This window comes from Podarcis filfolensis (genome assembly GCF_964270895.1).
Source record: "Podarcis filfolensis genome assembly, chromosome: 5".
NCBI lineage: Eukaryota > Metazoa > Chordata > Lepidosauria > Squamata > Lacertidae > Podarcis > Podarcis filfolensis.
The window spans coordinates 44,896,780-44,915,050 of record NC_139608.1 but is presented as its reverse complement, the minus strand read 5'-3'; the positions used below and the strand labels follow the sequence as shown (position 1 = coordinate 44,915,050).

Here is an 18,271-nt window from a genome sequence, read left to right as displayed (position 1 = left end):
ATAAAATAAGTAAACAAATGAAATAATAGTACAGTTCCATTGGTCTGAGTAGCTCTGAATTTCAGTGAACATTGCTGTTGCATAAAATGAAAATACTAATTCTCCAAACATCTTCATTATTTCCTAGGAGAGCAAGGTCTTATGGGATTGCCAGGCCCACGAGGCCCGCCAGGACCTCCTGGAGATGCAGGGCAACCAGGTAATAAAAGTCAAACCAAACACATTTATTGGTTGTTAAGCAAATGAACATCCCCTGGCAGGTGTTCTTGTTTTCTTGTGGAGAGTGCCCTTTGCCACTGAAATGTTCTCTTCAAACTGAGGAGCAGAGGTGGAACACCAGGACTTACCGTAGCCTTAGCCTTGAAGGAACATCAGGCTCCCCATAGGAAGAGGAGCAGGGAGGCAAGAAAGATTGAGAAGGGGAAAGCAAGTAGCTTGGTTCCCATGAAGGAAAGTGAAAATCCTGGAGGTAGTTTTGGGATAGGAGGATAATCTTAATTCATTCGTATATTCATTTTGCCCAAAGTCATCATTCACTGAGGAGACTCTTTGCAAGCTGGTTCATATTCAGCATAGAGACTTAGGAAAGGGAACTGTACCATTATGGTGGCAGAAAAGAGGGGTGTGTGTGTAAAGAACTTCTATATCAGCAAAATGAAAAAGGAGGCCAAAAGGGAGGACATTGCAGGTACTGAGGCTAATAATGACAAACACATGAAGGAAGAGTTAAGCAAGTAGGTGCAAAAAAGGCAAGGGCTGGTCATAGATGTACTGAAAAGGACAAGGCAGCAGTGGCTTCCATTTGGGATGCTGTTGAATCAGCTGAAAAGGCCAGGTTCTTACTTGCTGAAACTAAAGACCATGGTTGTAAATTCTGAACCTCTTCAAATTTTTGCTATTGTTTTCCTAGGTCTCACAGGACTTCAAGGACCACCAGGTAAATACACTGTGTATGGAAAGAGATAAGCATTAAGTACCCACTAAACACTGAAAAATGCTGAATTTTGTGCAGCAGATAAGGAAGGTTCATTTTAGTGGGAAACAATAACTGCTTAATGCACAGTTGTCATTTACAGTGTGGCAGATGTAACCACATGGAGAACTGGTCTCCTGTCATACCTAGCTATGGAAATTTAGATAAGTGGTGAGCCTGGTAATTCTGGGATTACCACATAATTAGAGGTTACCTGTTGCATGTTATCTTAACTGGATCTTCTTTAGTTGTACATTGCCTTGTGAGGGCTATGCCCTAAAAGCAGAATATAAATGGCATTAACATGCAAGCAAGCAACTGCATCTCATAGAATTGTAGAGTTGGAAGGGATCCTGAGGATCATCTAGTCCAACATACTGCAATGCAGGAATCTCAACTAGATTTATATGTGACATAGCCATCCAACCTCTGCTTAAAAACCTCCAAGGAAAGATAGTAGGACTGTGTTCCACTGTGGAACAGCTCTTCCTGTTAGAAAGTTTTTCCTGATGTTTAGTCAGAATCTTCTTTCTTGTAACTTGATCCAAATGGTTTGGGTCCTAGCCTGTGGAGCAGGAGAAAACAAGCTTGCTCCGGCCTCCATATGACAGGCCTTTCAATATTTGAAAATGGCTATCATATCTCCTCTCATTCTCCTAAACATACCCAATCCCCTCAGCCGTTCCTCATAAGGCTTGGTTTTCAGACCCTTTATCATCTTGGTCACCCTCTTCTGCACACATTACAGCTTGTCAATATCCTTATTGAATTGTGGTGTCCTGTGGTTACATCTACCAAGCGGTGCATTCCAAATGATCCATTCAAAATATCTGAGAATGGGGGTATAGATTGCACTCCAAGTACTGGGGGACTGATATGGATGGACAGAAAGGTGTTTGCATGTTTATGAAAGAATCTGCGTCCTTTGAAAACAAATGAAAATGAAACAAAAGCAGGCTGCCTTTTGCAATATCTGGGAAGGGTATGTGTGAGAGAGATATGCCTTGCAATGAAGGAACTTTGAATACACGATTCTTTATGGTCCAGTATAGCATTCTCACACACACTGTGATGTATGGCATTTTGTATACTGAATTTTCATTTTTAACTCTCTGCAGGACTCACAGGCAATCCAGGCCGACCAGGAGCTAAAGGTGAGTAGAGATGAATATTGGATGTGCATGTTTTCAGTAGAAAATGCTCTTGTTCCTACATTCAGACCAGGGCAATAGCCAGGCTATTTAGTCCCTCAGATTGTCTGCTGCACAGTTAGCCTGCACACTGGACTCTGCCCTCTGTGACTTCCTGTCTTAATCATGCAGAGGCTCCTGTTTGTGCGATTCCCTGTTCCTCAAAACAAAAGCAGGTGGAAAATCATTCTGTTCAGGACCTTAGGTGTTCTGGTGTTAATATGGAGGCCTCTATTACCTGCCCAAAAGAGGGACTCATGCCCTTTCTCATCATACTACTATTACAAGTTTATGCAGCTTGAATATATGAACCAGGAAAAGGTGAGGAGTAGAAGCAAATAATTGCCCCTACTCTCTGCTGTCAGCTACAAAAGTCTCAAAATCTCTGGCATTGGATAGGGATTATGAGAAATATGGGGTACTACTGATTGCTCACAGGGCCTTTTCTAGGGTTGCATATTTCAAAAAGTGAAAATCCGGACACAAAAACACAAAAGTTGTTGAGCGAAACATCAACAATGCACCCAGGTTTTCCCAGACATTTTAAACAATTTTTGGAAATTCCGCCAGGATGCTATTTCCGAAGGGCAAATCCTGGCTATGTCTGGGAAATTTTGGACATAAGGCAGCCCTATCTTTTCTGATACACTTAATGCTGACAATCATTTGGGGCAATTGCCATTAGAGCCACTTTTGTGCCCTTATACCAGCAATTCCCAATCTTACTATAACAATCATCATTTGGCAAAGTATTTAATGGCACAGATATATCATGGGTCATAAACTTGTTATCATTGAAGCCCTGGTAACATCTTTCCCTTTCCTTTCCTGTTTCCTCAGGTGAACCAGGCGCACCAGGCCGGGTTACTACTTCAGGTATGTATCACTGCTGTAGCAGGAAAAGTCCAATGCCTGGTAATTGTCATACTGCCATGGTGCCATAATCTTTCCTCACAAAGTGATTTATGGAACTTTTTGCTGTTTCAGATGGTGCATCAACTATTTCTGTCCCAGGACCTCCAGGTCCACCAGGGGCTGTTGGTCCTCAAGGCCCACCAGGAGTTCCAGGTGAGAACCTTTTTAAATTCCTTGCCCTTTTTATTTGCTTTATTCCTAATATTTCTCCATATGTAGGGATGAAGGAGAAATCTGTTCGGATCACATTTAAAGCTGAATTTTTCAAATACACGCTTTCCCAAACAATATGAGAACCGAAACATAGCCATCCTTTGAAATTTTCAATTTTGTGATGCAGTTTTCAACCACCTAATGTTCACAAAATGCATATATTTTAAAAAGGTTTGCATAACAATCAAAAATACCTAACATAAAACATGTTATATGAGGATGAATTGCTTGCAAAAATGTTTATGTTAGTCAAAACGGCAAATTTGTTTATTAGGAGAAATCTGCACTAAACTGCTGAAGAATTATGAGGATTTTTTAAAAGAAAATTCTCAAACTGCTGCAGAAATGTTGAGAACAAAATTTTGAATAGAAAAATGAAAAACAGAAAGAGCTGAAATTTACAGATCTTTCTGCTTTCATTTCAGTAATTGCTCTCAATATGGACCTTTACAGCTGTCTGCAAAGACTTGTTCCCTACTTGTCTCTCATTATCTGGCCAATGTTCTGTTGAAAAGCTGATGATGGGACTGATTTTGGGCTGATGCTTATAGCTTGAGACCCTCGTGTAGAGGAAACACACACACACAAAAATACTATTATGTATTAGCATTCTTTTTGCCTTGGTTGGTTGGGTTTGCCACTGTTTAGTGCTATTTCTTGTGCTGTAGCTTCAAAAACACATTGAATTGGAATACAACAATTTTCACATGATAGCATCCACATTTGTGTGAAGTGATCCCCAAACTTATCCACCAACTGAAATCTATCCCTTTCTAGAGAAGAGTACACTCCTTTCTTTCTCAAACTAGCATACCTGCTGTAGCTGGAATTGCCTACCAGGACCTTTTCATTTAAGTACCTTCTGTTTTCTGTACTCAATGAAACAGAGAATGCTCACAGAGTGCATTCCAAAAGTAAAGGGTGTTTTGGTGGGAAGTACAAAGAGAATAGGACAATGGGAGAAATCATTTGTTTCAAAGCTATCACACACTTGACAGTTGTGTACCATGCCAATGGCTATCAAAATCTGTTGAAATTTTAACTCAGCCTTTCAGGCAGTTATATTATTTATAAGTTTCTGCTCCATTTCTCAAGAGGAGCTTCATCCACTAAGGTTGCTTTATCTACTGAGGTGATCTAACTTTCCCCCTCTTTCCCGGTAAGGTCCTATTGGCCCAGCTGGACTTCCTGGATCTCAAGGTAATACATTCAGTGCACCTTTGTTTTCCTGTCCCTGTCACCGCCCCTTATGATGTGTTTTTCCCTGTGCTCCACTTTAGCTCATCTTCTTTCAGCCTCTTCTGAAAGTTTCAGGGAGGTCACCTCCCTGAAACTCTGCAAAGCACCTCCTCCCTGAAACTCTGCTTTTCTCCATAGTCTTTCTGCACCAGCCTAGCCTTGTCCCCCCCCCTACACATGTTGCTACTTCCTCCCATCCTTATTACTTGTCTATCAAGCTGTGTTTCCTTCTTTCACACTGTAAACGCTTTGGGCAGGGATGTACTTGCTTTTGTTCGACAACCAGCTTCCATAAGCTTTCCTGCTAATTTCTGTCTTGCTGACATCTGTGGTGTGCTTGGTGGAGATGTGGGGGAGAGCCTTCTCCAGGGCCATGTCTGAGCTTTGAAACACCCTGCCCAGAGAGGTCTGCTTCACCCACTTGCTGATGTTTTTTCACTATTTTGTGAATATCTTTATTTTCTGACAGGCGCTTGGCCTGCTGAGCTGATGATTGTTTCATTGACTCTCTGGAAAAAGAGATGCTTGGGGTTTTTTGTTACCTTTTTTTGCCCCTCCATTCTTTTCTGTTTGCTAGGCTTTACGGTTTTAATATTTGCTGTAAGTTTCAGAGAAAGGGGTGGATGAATGAAAATAAATGCAGTGTAGATGGCAAATGATACATTTCCAGACACAGCGTATCAATGACCTACAAGCCATGAACAGTGGTATCTCAGGTTACATATGCTTAAGGTTACATACTCTTCAGGTTACAGATTCCACTAACCCAGAAATAGTACCTCGGGTTAAGAACTTTGCTTCAGGATGAGAACAGAAATCTCTCAGTGGCAGCGGGAGGCCCCATTAGCTAAAGTGGTGCTTTGGGTTAAGAACAGTTTCAGGTTAAGTAAGGACCTCCGGAACGAATTAAGTACTTAACCCGAGGTACCACTGTAGAGGATCCTTTCCACTGCGTATAGTAGACTGGAAGATTAGCAACATTAGCTCAAATAGTACAATCCAAAAACAAGTCTTGTGCAATCTCTTACTTTCTTTTCCCCCCTCTTTTTTTTTGGTACTACCTCCAAAATTTTTGGTTTAGTTTGTGTGGTGAGGAAAATTGATTATCTAAGGACTTTGTCATGTAATACAAATTACGGATCTCCTACATGCAAGGCAGTAAAGCCAAGGTGATGATAACACTATTGGTATATGTTGGTGTGTATACATGACCAATATATGTGGGTGGGTGTTATGCTGTTTCCTACAAGGAATCATTTTCCATGCAGGAGACCTATAGCACATCAAGCAGCCATAATGCTTTTGGCAGACCTGTTCATTTAAGTAAGCGTTGGGGAACCTTCAGCCCTCCAGACATTGTTGGATCTCCAACTTCCATCAGCCCCAAAAAGCATGACCAGGGAGGATGGGATTTGTAGTCCAATCGCATCTAGAGGACCACGGGTTTCCCACACCAATTGAAACTTCATTGCAGTCTTTCCACATTTGTCCACATTAAGGAATCCCCAGGTTTTTCTGGCCTTATCTCTCTCTGCAGTATCATCATTGCCATGCAAGACACATAAACTGAGGACCAGTTCAAGGTCCTATCTAGATTAGGTTTAAGCTAAAAAACATAATGCCTACATGCATATTAGGTGGAAACCAGAACCTGACAACTTGAGTTTCAGCCAGTGTGCTTATTTGTGCTTAATTAAATAGTCTGTCATTTCTTATGTTCTGATGCAGGTCCTCGTGGTGAAAAAGGTGACCCAGGTGAAGCCACCATTGTGGAAACTGTCCGTTCGGGAGTTGGTGCTTCAGCTGCTCAAGGTAGAGAAAATTGTCTCTTCTACGCTTCTGTTTGTGAAGACAACTCTTAAAATACTGGCACTTTCTAAGAGACTGTTTATGCCTTCAAATGTTCTTGTGGTTTGTTTCTGCCCTCCCAAACAAGCCATAAGTCCGGGTTTGTATGACATGACAAGCCAGACCATGGCTTCTTTTCTGGCAGGGTGGCAGCAGCAGGAATGGAGAGGAGTGAATTGTGGGAGAGTACTCACAATTTTAGCAGTATAACCAAGGGCTAACCAACACTTCCTCTTGTCTTACTGCTTTTTCCTGGGAAAACTTCTCTTTAGCACTCAATCAGAGCAAATGGCAGTTGAGGTTTCCCTTGGATTGCCATTTGTTCCAATCTATTGCCAAAGAGTGGGTTTTCTTTTGGAAAGAAGCAGGCCAAGGGGGAAACCACTCAAGCAGAAAACCCCTTAGACCTGTGCATTCTAGGCATAGCCTAGATGAGATAAATTTGGATGAGCCCCAAGTTTATTTTAACTGTAATTTAATGTGACACATGTACCAGACCATTATCTTTACTTTGGAACAATAAACTTTTATCTCCTATTCAAAACCAAGTCAAACTAAGCCCAAACCTACTTATTGCTATAAAATAAGAGGGCGAGTGGTCATTTAGAGTCGCTGGTTTGTTTTAGAGACAGGGGGGTCCTGAGTTAATTGAAATATCATTTTACTATATAGACCAAGTCAGATACTTAGCCCATCTAGTTTTCATTTATTGTATTGGGGTTTTTTTGTTCTGCTTGCAATTTACCCTGCCAAAATTTTCACTTTCCTCTCAGCTTTCCTCATTCTCAACTTTATTCCTTAAAAGACAAAGAAAAAAAGACAGTTATTTTACACTTAATCTTTGCCCCATGCCTCACACTTCAAGCAGGATAGAATGTTTCTTTGGGCATTGTCACAAGATATTACTTTTTAGTGTTGGCTGTGTCACTTGTGAATGTTGGTGTGGATTTCAGTATGGAAATGAACAACTTTCAAGACAGTTGGTTGAATCTAAGTCATGCTCAGAGTAGACACTTTGAAATCAAGGGACTTGGGTTATTACTTCTTCTTCTTCTTCTTCTAAATGTATATACCATATACCACCTTTCATTTTGGGAAGAAAGACCAATGCAGCTCAAGGTAAGTTAAGTCTATTGATTTCAGCAGGTCTACTCTGAATGCACCTTAGTTAGACAGAACCCAAAGTGTACGTTCTAGTCAATGGAGCCTCTTTCATTTTGATTTATAGACACATGAGATGATTTAGCCATCCTTTCAAATACAACTGCTGTCTGGTTTCCTTTAATATTTTAACCCGTGAGATCATTTATTATTATTATTAAAAGCAGCCTCTTTCTGTTTCTAAAATATGCTGCGGTAGCAGCAGTTGTGTAATACTTCTGTTTCCCTTTTTCTTCTAGTGGTACCAGAGATGCAAGGACCGCCAGGACCCCCTGGACCGCCAGGACCTCCAGGTATAGACTGTCTATTCTGTACTAGCATATAAGTGAAAAAATGGCGGTGAGGAAGCTAAGTAGAAAAAAATAAGCATGCTGTAAGTCTTCCTATACTAAAAAGGGAATTTCACACACAACCACTTTGCAGTTTATATGTACTTTTTTATATAAATATTCCCGATGGCTTCTAATCTGTCCCCTTGATAGTCTTGGCAGAAAACCAGCAGTTTTCTGATCAGCGTGATATAAAGTGAACTGAAGCATTTCATAGACACAAAGAGAGAAAGACAACATACACACTCTATAGAGTGCCCTGAAATCATGTTTATTTTAGCAGGTGGCAAGAAAAACAAGAACTGAGCTGCTGCCGTTAAAAAAAAAAAAATCAACATTGCAATACCTCGTATTCTGTTAGAATAAAACCTTTGTAAGAAATTAGCAGCTACTTAAAGAGGTCACGTTTTGTGTAGTTAAACTGCTGTACAAGATGGACTTAGCAAGATATAACTTCTGAGTTGACTATGAACAAAAGTGTGCCTTAATGAATATAAAGATTTAAAAACCTGGAAAGTTTGATAAACAGTCCTTTAATATTAGGTCAGACAGAAAAAAACTGACCTCGTCAGGCAACATCTTTGTTATGAGGTAGCAGCAGGAAATGCCTACACAATGTGCTACATTCTAGCCTGTGGATAGCCTTATATCTCTGTCAAAGTCTATTGCTTCATGCACATGCCTAGCCAGCCATGGGCTGGTAGGTGGTACACTCTATTTGAGTCCCTTATCCATGGCTGCCACATGTCCAGTGACTGTGTGAATAGGCCCTAAAGCTGTCTCTATTTTTAGAAGTCGGTAGGTATGGAGGGAACAGAGAGGCAGGATAGAACTCCAAGCATTATGAAAAGAAATGGGAGTCCAGTGTAATACTTTCCCCTCTTTTTTCCCCAGGCGCTTTTGTTCAAGGCCCACCAGGACCTCGTGGCATACCAGGTAAAAAGGGCTTTTGTTCGATTTAAGAACTTCCCTTTGAGGGATTTTTAAAAGCTGCTCTATTGTTTTGGTGAAACGCAGTTTTAATGCACAGGTTTAATCCCCAAAGCATTTCTGAAGAATTTGTTCAGTGAAAGCACAAGCTGATCTGCCTGTGTGATTTCCAGACTTCCCCCTCTCTTCCTTCTGTAATAATTGACAAGTCTCAGTCCATGTGTGTGATTAATTGTGACTTAAAATGTGACTTCAGTATGTGATAGCCTTGGTATATGCTACTTCAGGATAAAGCACTGTCCTTTGCCCTCACCCAGTTGGTTTTAGGTCCCACCCACCTGTCCCTCAGAGGGCTGGCAATTTACTGATATACTCAGAGTCGCAAAGTGATTTCATGCTCTTTATTCAGCTCATAGTGGTGAGGAGGAATGAATGATAGTCCCCTCAAAGTATCTGCTTTATATACATTATTTACACAATGGGCTGCAGATGATTGGCTAATTCCGGAATTCTACTGTAAGCCAATCAGGTTGTGGATTCACTTCTATCTGGAGCATGATTGGGTGGTTCCTGCCAACCAATCATACTGCTGCATTGTTCTAGGACCAATCAGACTGCTGCATTCTGAATCCTATTGTTCTAGGACCAATCAGACTGCTGCATTTTGGATCCTATTGTTCTAGGACCAATCAGACTGCTGCAGTTTGGATCCTATTCAACTCAGTACATAACAATAAGAATCTGGCCCTTGGGATAACAAAAGTTCCTCACTCTTGCTCTAGATGATGTTGAACTCCGGCACCAACTCAGCCCTAATCACCATAGCCACTGGTTAGAGGTGATGGGAGTGGAAGCCTTACTCTACAGACTGGTGCAGTTGTATAGGAGACTGAGTTTGCTAAGAGGGTTATGAATGTAGGTAGAATGAAAGCAGGAAAGCAGAAGAGAACAGGTCTCTAAGGCTCAACTTTTCCTTTGCTGCAACCTGACCCAATGAATGGTCCGGAAGCAGCTAATGCTGCAAAGTTGCTGGAGCTAAGTGGGTGCAGACCTGAACATTAAAAATAATAATAATAATAAATCTGGCATATCCACCAGCAGTGGTTCTGGTCTTAGTCTATTCTGCTGGTGTGAGGGCAAGAGACCCTGAGTGTTCCCCATCACTAAGCACCAGATATCGAATGGGCCTTTCTTAATTGCCAGCTCACTCAGCCCTCAATAATTGAATAACTCTTTTTAAAATTTTCCTTATGGGAACCAGGAGCTATTGATGCACTGTAATAACCTGGTTGTGTGGTTTCCAATCTTTCTCACAGGTGAACCAGGTCAGCCAGGTCTACCAGGAGCCTCTGTGTCAGGTGAGTCTAAATGCACTCTCTTTCTTATCAGCCCCTTCCTCTCCTGCCTCTGAGTCTGACCTGCCCTCTTCCACAGCTTCTTTCTGATCACTAAACCCTGTTTCCCCTTCAGCTTCTGACACCACCTCCCCCTAGTCTGTTCCTTCTTCTCCCTCTGACCACTCATTGTCATCCCACCACCTGGCTCTGAACCTTCTTCCCTGGGGGTTTCCCAGCTGCCGCCCCCCCCCCCCGCCACTTCTCTGCATCCAACCAGTCCATGACAATCAGCCTTCACCAACCTGGTGCTTTCCATACATTTTGGATTACAATTCCGTCAGCCCCAGCCAGCAGGGCCACAATGATCAGGGATGGTAGGTAGGCCGGAACATCTGGAGGGCACCATGTAATGAAGGAGGCTCTAAACAGTACAATGTCACATGTGAAGCCCCTGTTCTCTCCACCACCCCCTCTCCAGATTTCTCATCGCCATCTCCCTGATTCCTGTTTGCAGGTGCTGGAGTTGCCATCCAAGGACCACCTGGATTACCAGGACCACCTGGGCCCAAAGGAGAGAAAGGTTTGTGAAGAGCACTGAGCACCCTTTTGCATCTTGAACTTTGTGTGTGAGGCAAAATCTTTGCCTTTTGACATACTGTGATGAGCCTTGCTCCTAGCTGTAAAAGTGCCCAGCTATGATGTAATGTAAATCATTGTGGGTGACCCTCTTGAGAAAGCTCTTCTGCTGCTTTTCTTACCTCTTCCCACAGGGCAAAATAGATTATTACAGTTCTCCTAAGCCAGGAGTGGGGAACCTCAGGCTTAGAGGCCAAGTGTGACCCTGTAGGCTTTTCTGTGTGGCCCCCAGGACTCTTTCCAGGCCACCCGCCACTCCCCATGCCATGCCCTTTACCAGCCCTACTTCATCCCCTTGAGTGGTTGGAATGTGTCCTTGAACTCAGACAATGCCTTTTGGTTTCCTGTATTGAGGACAGATGGATGGGTGGAAGGGTGTAAAAACTAGCCTACTGTACAAAGGTAGTATTTGTGGTCACTGCTTTGCCCACTTTTTCCTCTGATCCCACCCACCACTGGCACGTGGCCCCCAGAAAATTGTCCTGATGGGAATGTGGCCCCATGCAGTCCACAGGCTTGCTGAATGGAGTCAATGGACACATGTTTTTCTTTGTTTTCCTGTTAGGTGATGCAGGTGTACCAGGAGCTCCAGGCATCCCTGGAGGAGGTAAGATGACAGCATACGTAATGTACACTTTTGTATATAGTATAAACCATCATAGCCATCCCTAGTGTTAAAGCTTTCTGAAATGTATTGTGTCTTCTTCCTGGGCAAATAAAATAAGGCAATTCAGCTCACAAAGCAGGGCTGAAAATCCCACTCATGCCACAGAGATGCTGAGGGACTTTGTTTCTGAGGAATCCTGGTCTGGGGCCATGACATGTTAAGGAGGCCTGTCATTCTCCTGTCATGTGGCAAATGCAGGCTTGTGAAACACACACAGTTGCTTTGTAATGTACTGTTTCATCCTATGTGTCAGTATAATGCACTTAAGTGCAATGGTCTTTTTAGGCTTGCTTCCATAGTAATAAAAACAAATCAACTTTTGTACTTCTGCAGCTGGATCAAGAGCATCTCAGGGTCTTCCAGGTCCCCCAGGTCCTCCTGGACCTCCAGGCCTAGGAATCAGTGGAATCAGTTCGGCCCGAGACATTCAGCTGATGATCGCTGACTACCTGCAAAGTAAGTCACAAACCTTTTTGTTTTGTGTTTGTTTTGACATGATAGTCATACTATCATGTCACTATCTGACAGCACTCAGTTCAGACACCTTTGGGGGTTTGGGGAAAGTCTGGAGCTTGTTTGCCTTCCGATCATCTAATATCTGATTTATTGTGGACATTTCAGATTGCAGGTAGAAGGGGGCTGGAATGCCTCCTGCCTCCTGCCATTCAAAACTTAAGTTTCAATATACCCCAATGAAATTTTCCAGTTAAACCTTCAGCAGAATACATATATGTACTTTTCATTTCAATGTCAATTAAACCATTGTACTTAACAGGCAGGGGTTCATGGAAGTTGTCCAACAACTGGAGAGGCAGGGGTTTCCTACCTCTGGTCCAGGTATATGGCTCCTCCCTAGGGACTAAGAGAACCTTAGCACTAAACAAATAATACAGACCAATATATTAAAAAGCTTGGACTCCGGATCCCAAAGTACCCTACTTAAACCTTTGTATGAGAGCAGATAACAAATTATTCTATGGTAGGAGCAGCCAAGGGGTGATGTAGAATAATCAAGAGTGTGTGTGATTTCGTAGGGTTATGCTGGTGGAGCTGCAGGAGAACCACAAAAACCATGTAATCACCACATCCATCCACTCCAATAATGATTGTACTCTGCCCTTCTGCTTCACTAGGTGACAGTGCATCCTATCTGGTTGGACCTCCTGGTCCTCCAGGACCACCAGGAATGATTACCGCCATTGGTGAGGAATCCTTGGACTACACTGAATTGGCCCGCCGTGTCGTGAGCTATATGTCTGGTAAGCGCCATGCTTTCATGACTCGTCAATTTTGTTCCATCTCTGGACAAACCAGAAAAGCAGGACTAATTTTCTTTTATTTTCTTAGGAGTGGATGTTCGCCAGTATTTCATTGGACCCCAAGGTCCCCCAGGACCCCCTGGCCCCCCTGGACTGGGAGGAGACAGCTTATCTGTGTCCCTGGACTATGATGAATTGACAAGACGGGTTGTCAGCTATATAACAAGTAATGTCATATGCATATCTATTATGTTGCACTAAGTGATTTCCCCAACAGCACTGTGAGATGCAGATTGGCTTTTTGGTACTACCTGTTGGCTGCAGGCCCCTTCGTAAATTTTGCAACCACATGTTGTGTGTGTATGGTTACACACTCCTTGGTATAGAAATCCCTTAGGATGCCACACACAGGTGGGGCCTATAGTTATAGGATGCTTATTCTTTACCCATTTGCCACCACCCAATATCTTCATGTGTACTCACTTTTTGCTACAAGGGCATGTCCCACTATGTTTGGATGATATGCTGTAGTGGTCAGTAAGAATATACTATTGTTGATTTCCATTTACACTGAATAGTCCATTTTTTGGTGGCTGTTAGTTCACAGAATTCTCAGAGTAAACTGAAGAGTTGATCCAGAGAACATTTTCAGGAATTTAGGATGTGAAGCACTGTAAAATTATTTCCCCCCTAACATTTCTCTACAAAACACTACATACTATAGGAGTGCTTTGAAAATAAATCTTACAGAGATGCTTTCAGTAATCCAATATTTAGCACATTTACTGCTTCAACACACTAAGAGCCACACCATAGTGCGTTAAGGGTACTATGTTGTTGGTAAACTGCAGTTCCCAGGATTCATTGAGGCAAGTTATGTGATTTAAATGTACGGTGTGGATGTGAGCATCTTGCCAGAACCACAATCATGGATTGCAGTAGTGACTGGAACTATAGTAAGCCTTGCAATCCTATCAAGCCATCTTGGGAAATCTTATGGACTCACAACTATTGGATTTTAGGCTTCCCTACAATGACCAATGGTTCATAGACACCCAACTTGGATTTACCCCTCTGTGCTCATCTCTGGGTTTTAAAAAGAGTTGAAATGCAGTGGAGACATCTAGGTATCCATTTAGTTCAGTGAAGCAAAGGTGTGGCTCCACCTCATTCCCAGGAGGTAGATTGCTAGAGTAAGCTGAGTGGTTGTATTCCTACTTCAGCTGAAATTGCGTAATGGAGGAAGTAGCTCAGTAGCAGAGGACATGCTATACATGCCAAAGGTCTGAGGTTCAATCCCCAGCATCTCCTGATAGATCTGGGAATATCCCTTGCCTGGAACCCAGGAGAGCTGCTGTCCATCTTTGTAGATAATACGCTTGTGGAAAACTCTCCCCAAAGAGGCCCATCTGGTGCCTTTATTACGTATCTTTAGGCATCAGGCAAAAATGTTTCTCTATAACCAGGCCTTTGGCTGATTGAACATTCTATTGTCTTTAAAAGGTATTTGTGGGTTAAAGGTGTGTGTGTTTTATTATGTATTTTGTGTTCTCATTTTGTATCTTTATCTGTTGTGAAGTGTCCTGTGATCTTCTGATGAAGGGTGATATACAAATTTAATCACTAATAATACTGAGCTATATGGACCAATGGTCTGACTCTGTATAAGGCAGCTTCTTATGTTCCTATGGACACATTCTAGAACGTGTAAGATCACTGTCAAAAGTAGTACGTGCTTTATAATTTCTTTTGCAAAGAGACTACAAGTGTGAGGTGCATAGTCCTAATTATTCCTCAAGACATAGCTGTTTCTGCCATTCTTAATCCTCACTCCGTTATATAAGCTAACAGAGTAGGACAGAAAAGTCCTTCTGCCTTTTGTTTAGCTATTCTGTCCTGGCAATGTGGGTAGGGGCAGAGGGGATTTGCTTGCATAGCGGGGGGAACGGGTGTGTGTGTGTGTAAATCATGCCTCAGATACTTATTCACATTCTTCCTTCTTTCAGACTCAGAATTTGATCGCTTTGTAGGGCCACCTGGGCCACCAGGCCCACCAGGCAGTGTGCTTTCCTCCATCACTGCAGAGGACATCTCCGCCTACTTACAAAGTAAATATGATTTGCCATACTCTGCGCTTGGGTACCTTTTAGGAGTCTGGGATTTCTTGTGGTGGGTGGGGAGTTGTTGGGCTTTCTAGGACAGAGTAAAGAATTTGATCCACATTCAATATGCAGCAATTCAGTGAATCTCAATATCGTAAGATCTGGGTGTGTTCGTCATCACCAGCAAAGGATGCTAGTGACAAAATGGTACGATTGGTCAATCAGCTGATCTAAAATTCTGCTGGTAGCTCCCTAAAATGAAAGCTATGTGATACTTTGACTTTCCTTGCTAACAGGGTAAAAGGGTGTCAACACCCCACCCCCACCCTGCTGCCACCCCCCCAAAAAAAAACTGAATCAAAAATTACAAAGGTATAAAATAGCATGCCATCTTGACATGCCAATGAAATTGTTTTTAAACATAATGGTGGCTAAGTGCATATGATTGTGCTGTTAGAATTGGGGGGGGGGGATGACAAAGGAAAAAGAATTCAAGCAAAGGGTCTGCTTGCAATTTCTTAAAAAGCACATTATTAACCCAGTTTCTTCTTCTTCCAAGGTTTGGGATACTACACACTTTCTGGACCCCCTGGACCACCTGGTCCGCCAGGCCCTCCAGGACCACCTGGCTTGTCAGGAAGTGGCCTTGTTTCCTATGGTGATGATCTTTGGACTGACCAGTTCAGAAGTGACTTGATCAAGTACCTTACTAGTAAGTCACACACACAAAACCACTTCCACAATTTTGATTGCTATAACCAGCTGTTGCTCTTCTTGAAATTTCAAGTCTGGGCCTCATCCTGGCACTATGCCTAGGGCTGATCTCATAGCTCTTTTGTAGCAGCTGAGAAATGCTTACTACAGCTGCTATCCTGGACAGAAAAGTCCCTCAAGAAATCAAAAGTATTGAATATGGTTTTGTCTTAAGGTGGATCCTAAGATTTATTTCTGTTTGGTCATCTTTGACATGTCTCATTTGTGGAAGAGACTTGTTCTTTAATTTGTGCTTCCTTTACTGGAACCAGAAGGTCTAAAAAACAGCACCTTAGCTGGTAGGGCATAACTTCTAACCATCAACTCAGTCTCAAGTACCATCCTCTTGCTTTAATGAAAAGCTTTCCAGAAATAGGTTCTCTTTGGGGCACCATGCTGCTCCAAGTTTACTAAAATTTGCATCCGGCTTCAGTAAACTTAAAGCGATTTACATCAATATCATTAACATACTATCAGGTTCTTGCCTGTGGGTGGAATTGACAGTGGAGAAGCACTCCTGTTAGGAATAATGGGTGGAATTGAGAAGGCACTAGATCCTTCAGATTCCAGTGCTCCCTCTGCATGCCCCCAAACTGTCCCAACACATTTTGGTTTTGGGATGTCAAGAGTTCCAAAACTGGGTTTGGAACTGGGCTGGGTTTGTGGAAGTTGTGGAGATGGGAGAAGGATTCAACATCAGAGCTCCCTTGAAGAAGATCTGATGTATCATGTGACCCTCTGGGATGCCGTCCCAGAGCACTCTTTGCTGGCTTCAGCACCCCTGTAGAACATTCCATTATAACTGGTGCAGCTCCATTAACACTCATTGCTGTGCTTTGTAGGCGACGATGTTCGTGGCATCATCAGAGGACCCCCCGGGCCTCCAGGACCACCTGGTATAGGAGGAGATGGCAGCTTGATGGCTGAATCTTACAGAAGGTCTCTAAATTCAGATGGGTCGTATGGCAGGTCCGTAAGTTCTGCCACATCCTATGATGCATCACTTGCCACAGGGGGGTCATACAGCAGCTCATTGGGAAGCAATGGAGCATATGGTGGATCTCTTGGAGCTGGTGGATCACTTGGAGCTGATGGATCATACGGTGGATCTCTTGGAGCTGATGGCTCTTATGGTGGATCTCTTGGAGCTGATGGTTCTTATGGTGGAGCGCTTGGAGCAGGTGGATCTTATGGTGCTGGAGCAGGTGGATCTTACGGTAGTTCAACTGGAGCAGGCGGATCACAGATGAGATCTACAGGTGCAGGAGGATCCTATAGTGGATCATTTGCTGGGTCGCTGGATTACAATGAGTTGGCAGCCAGAGTGTCAGAAAACATACAAAGTAAGTATATCCATATTTTACCCCATGCTATCTAAAGTGCTGTAGACTGTTGAGTGTGTGTGTGTGTGTGTGTGTGTGTGAGAGAGAGAGAGAGAGAGAGAGAGAGAGAGAGAGAGAATGAATTTGGGACGTAATTCTTAGACCATTAAGTACCGTAAGTTGTGTTCCACTCCTTTGAATATATGCAGTGTAGATTCCATGAGCTATTCTAAGGGAAAACTTGACATTCTTTTTTGAAATGACCCTAAAGTGCACACATGAGAAATGTTAAACTGAAACGTGCTGTATGAACCTCTGAGGGAAATCCCTCAGATTCCTTCCTTGACTGCTCGATCTTGGGATTATCACAGCAAAACAGTTTCATATAATATATGTGCTCAGCAGGATTGGTTCAAAAGGTTTCCCCAGAGGATCAAAACATTAAATCAGTTTCCTAACTCAGATTAGAATCCTTCACCAGCACTAGGGCTAATGTGAGTTGTAGGCCAAAACATCTGGAGGGTACTAGGTTGGTGAAGGCTGAAATATAACTATGGGCTGAGTCTTTTTCTGGAGTGTTAAGAATGCTTTAAAAGTAGCACAGGAAAATGCCACAGCTTCAAAGGGCGGGGGGTGGGAAGAGATGTTTCCTTGAGTTCTGACTTTGTAGTAAGGATGTAGAACCGGTGGCCCTCCTGATGTTCTGAACTGCAACTCCTATCATCTTTGTTCATTGACTACGCTAACTGGGACTGATAAGAATTAGGGGTTGCCTACCTCTGCTTTAGGGATGCGGGTGGCGCTGTGGGTTAAACCAGAGCCTAGGACTTGTCAATCAGAAGGTCGGTTCGAATCCCCGCGACGGGGTGAGCTCCTGTTGCTTGGTCCCTGCTCCTGCCAACCTAGCAGTTCGAAAGGACGTTGAAGTGCAAGTAGATAAATAGGTACCGCTCCGGCGGTAAGGTAAACAGCGTTTCCGTGCGCTGCTCTGGTTCGCCAGAAGCGGCTTAGTCATGCTGGCCACATGACCTGGAAGCTGTACGCCGGCTCCCTTGGCCAATAAAGCGAGATGAGCGCCGCAACCCCAGAGTCGGCCATGACTGGACCTAATGGTCAGGGGTCCCTTTACCCTTACCTCTGCTTTATAGAATGGAATTTTCACTGCTGGACACAAAGCATTTTGAAGAGCCAGGGAGTGAAATCGGTCACGTCAACCTTTGTATACTCTATTTCAAATTTATGTTCTAATTTCCCAGGCCGAGGGCTTCTGCAGGACATGATGACTTACGCTGTGCAAGGACCACCTGGGCCTCCAGGGCCTCCTGGCATTCCAGGCATCAGCAAAGTGTTTGCATCCTATGGCAATATCACTGCGGACCTCATGGAATTCTTCAGAA

At 43.1% G+C, this 18,271-nt stretch overlaps 1 protein-coding gene across 4 annotated transcripts in view; it reads left to right on the top strand.

The window, feature by feature from the left end:
• COL17A1 (collagen type XVII alpha 1 chain) overlaps positions 1-18,271 on the top strand; it is a 58,830-nt gene that overhangs the window by 34,260 nt on the left and 6,299 nt on the right. For all 4 annotated transcript variants that reach the window (XM_083616475.1, XM_083616477.1, XM_083616476.1 and 1 more), the window contains 19 exons: positions 128-199; positions 911-937; positions 2,092-2,127; positions 3,004-3,039; positions 3,151-3,231; positions 4,456-4,491; positions 6,259-6,342; positions 7,779-7,832; positions 8,763-8,804; positions 10,115-10,156; positions 10,650-10,715; positions 11,337-11,378; positions 11,772-11,894; positions 12,572-12,697; positions 12,786-12,923; positions 14,704-14,805; positions 15,359-15,511; positions 16,395-16,895; positions 18,131-18,271. In XM_083616475.1, the coding sequence (XP_083472601.1) occupies positions 128-199; positions 911-937; positions 2,092-2,127; positions 3,004-3,039; positions 3,151-3,231; positions 4,456-4,491; positions 6,259-6,342; positions 7,779-7,832; positions 8,763-8,804; positions 10,115-10,156; positions 10,650-10,715; positions 11,337-11,378; positions 11,772-11,894; positions 12,572-12,697; positions 12,786-12,923; positions 14,704-14,805; positions 15,359-15,511; positions 16,395-16,895; positions 18,131-18,271 (1,902 nt within the window). The remainder of the gene's footprint in view (positions 1-127; positions 200-910; positions 938-2,091; positions 2,128-3,003; positions 3,040-3,150; positions 3,232-4,455; positions 4,492-6,258; positions 6,343-7,778; positions 7,833-8,762; positions 8,805-10,114; positions 10,157-10,649; positions 10,716-11,336; positions 11,379-11,771; positions 11,895-12,571; positions 12,698-12,785; positions 12,924-14,703; positions 14,806-15,358; positions 15,512-16,394; positions 16,896-18,130) is intronic.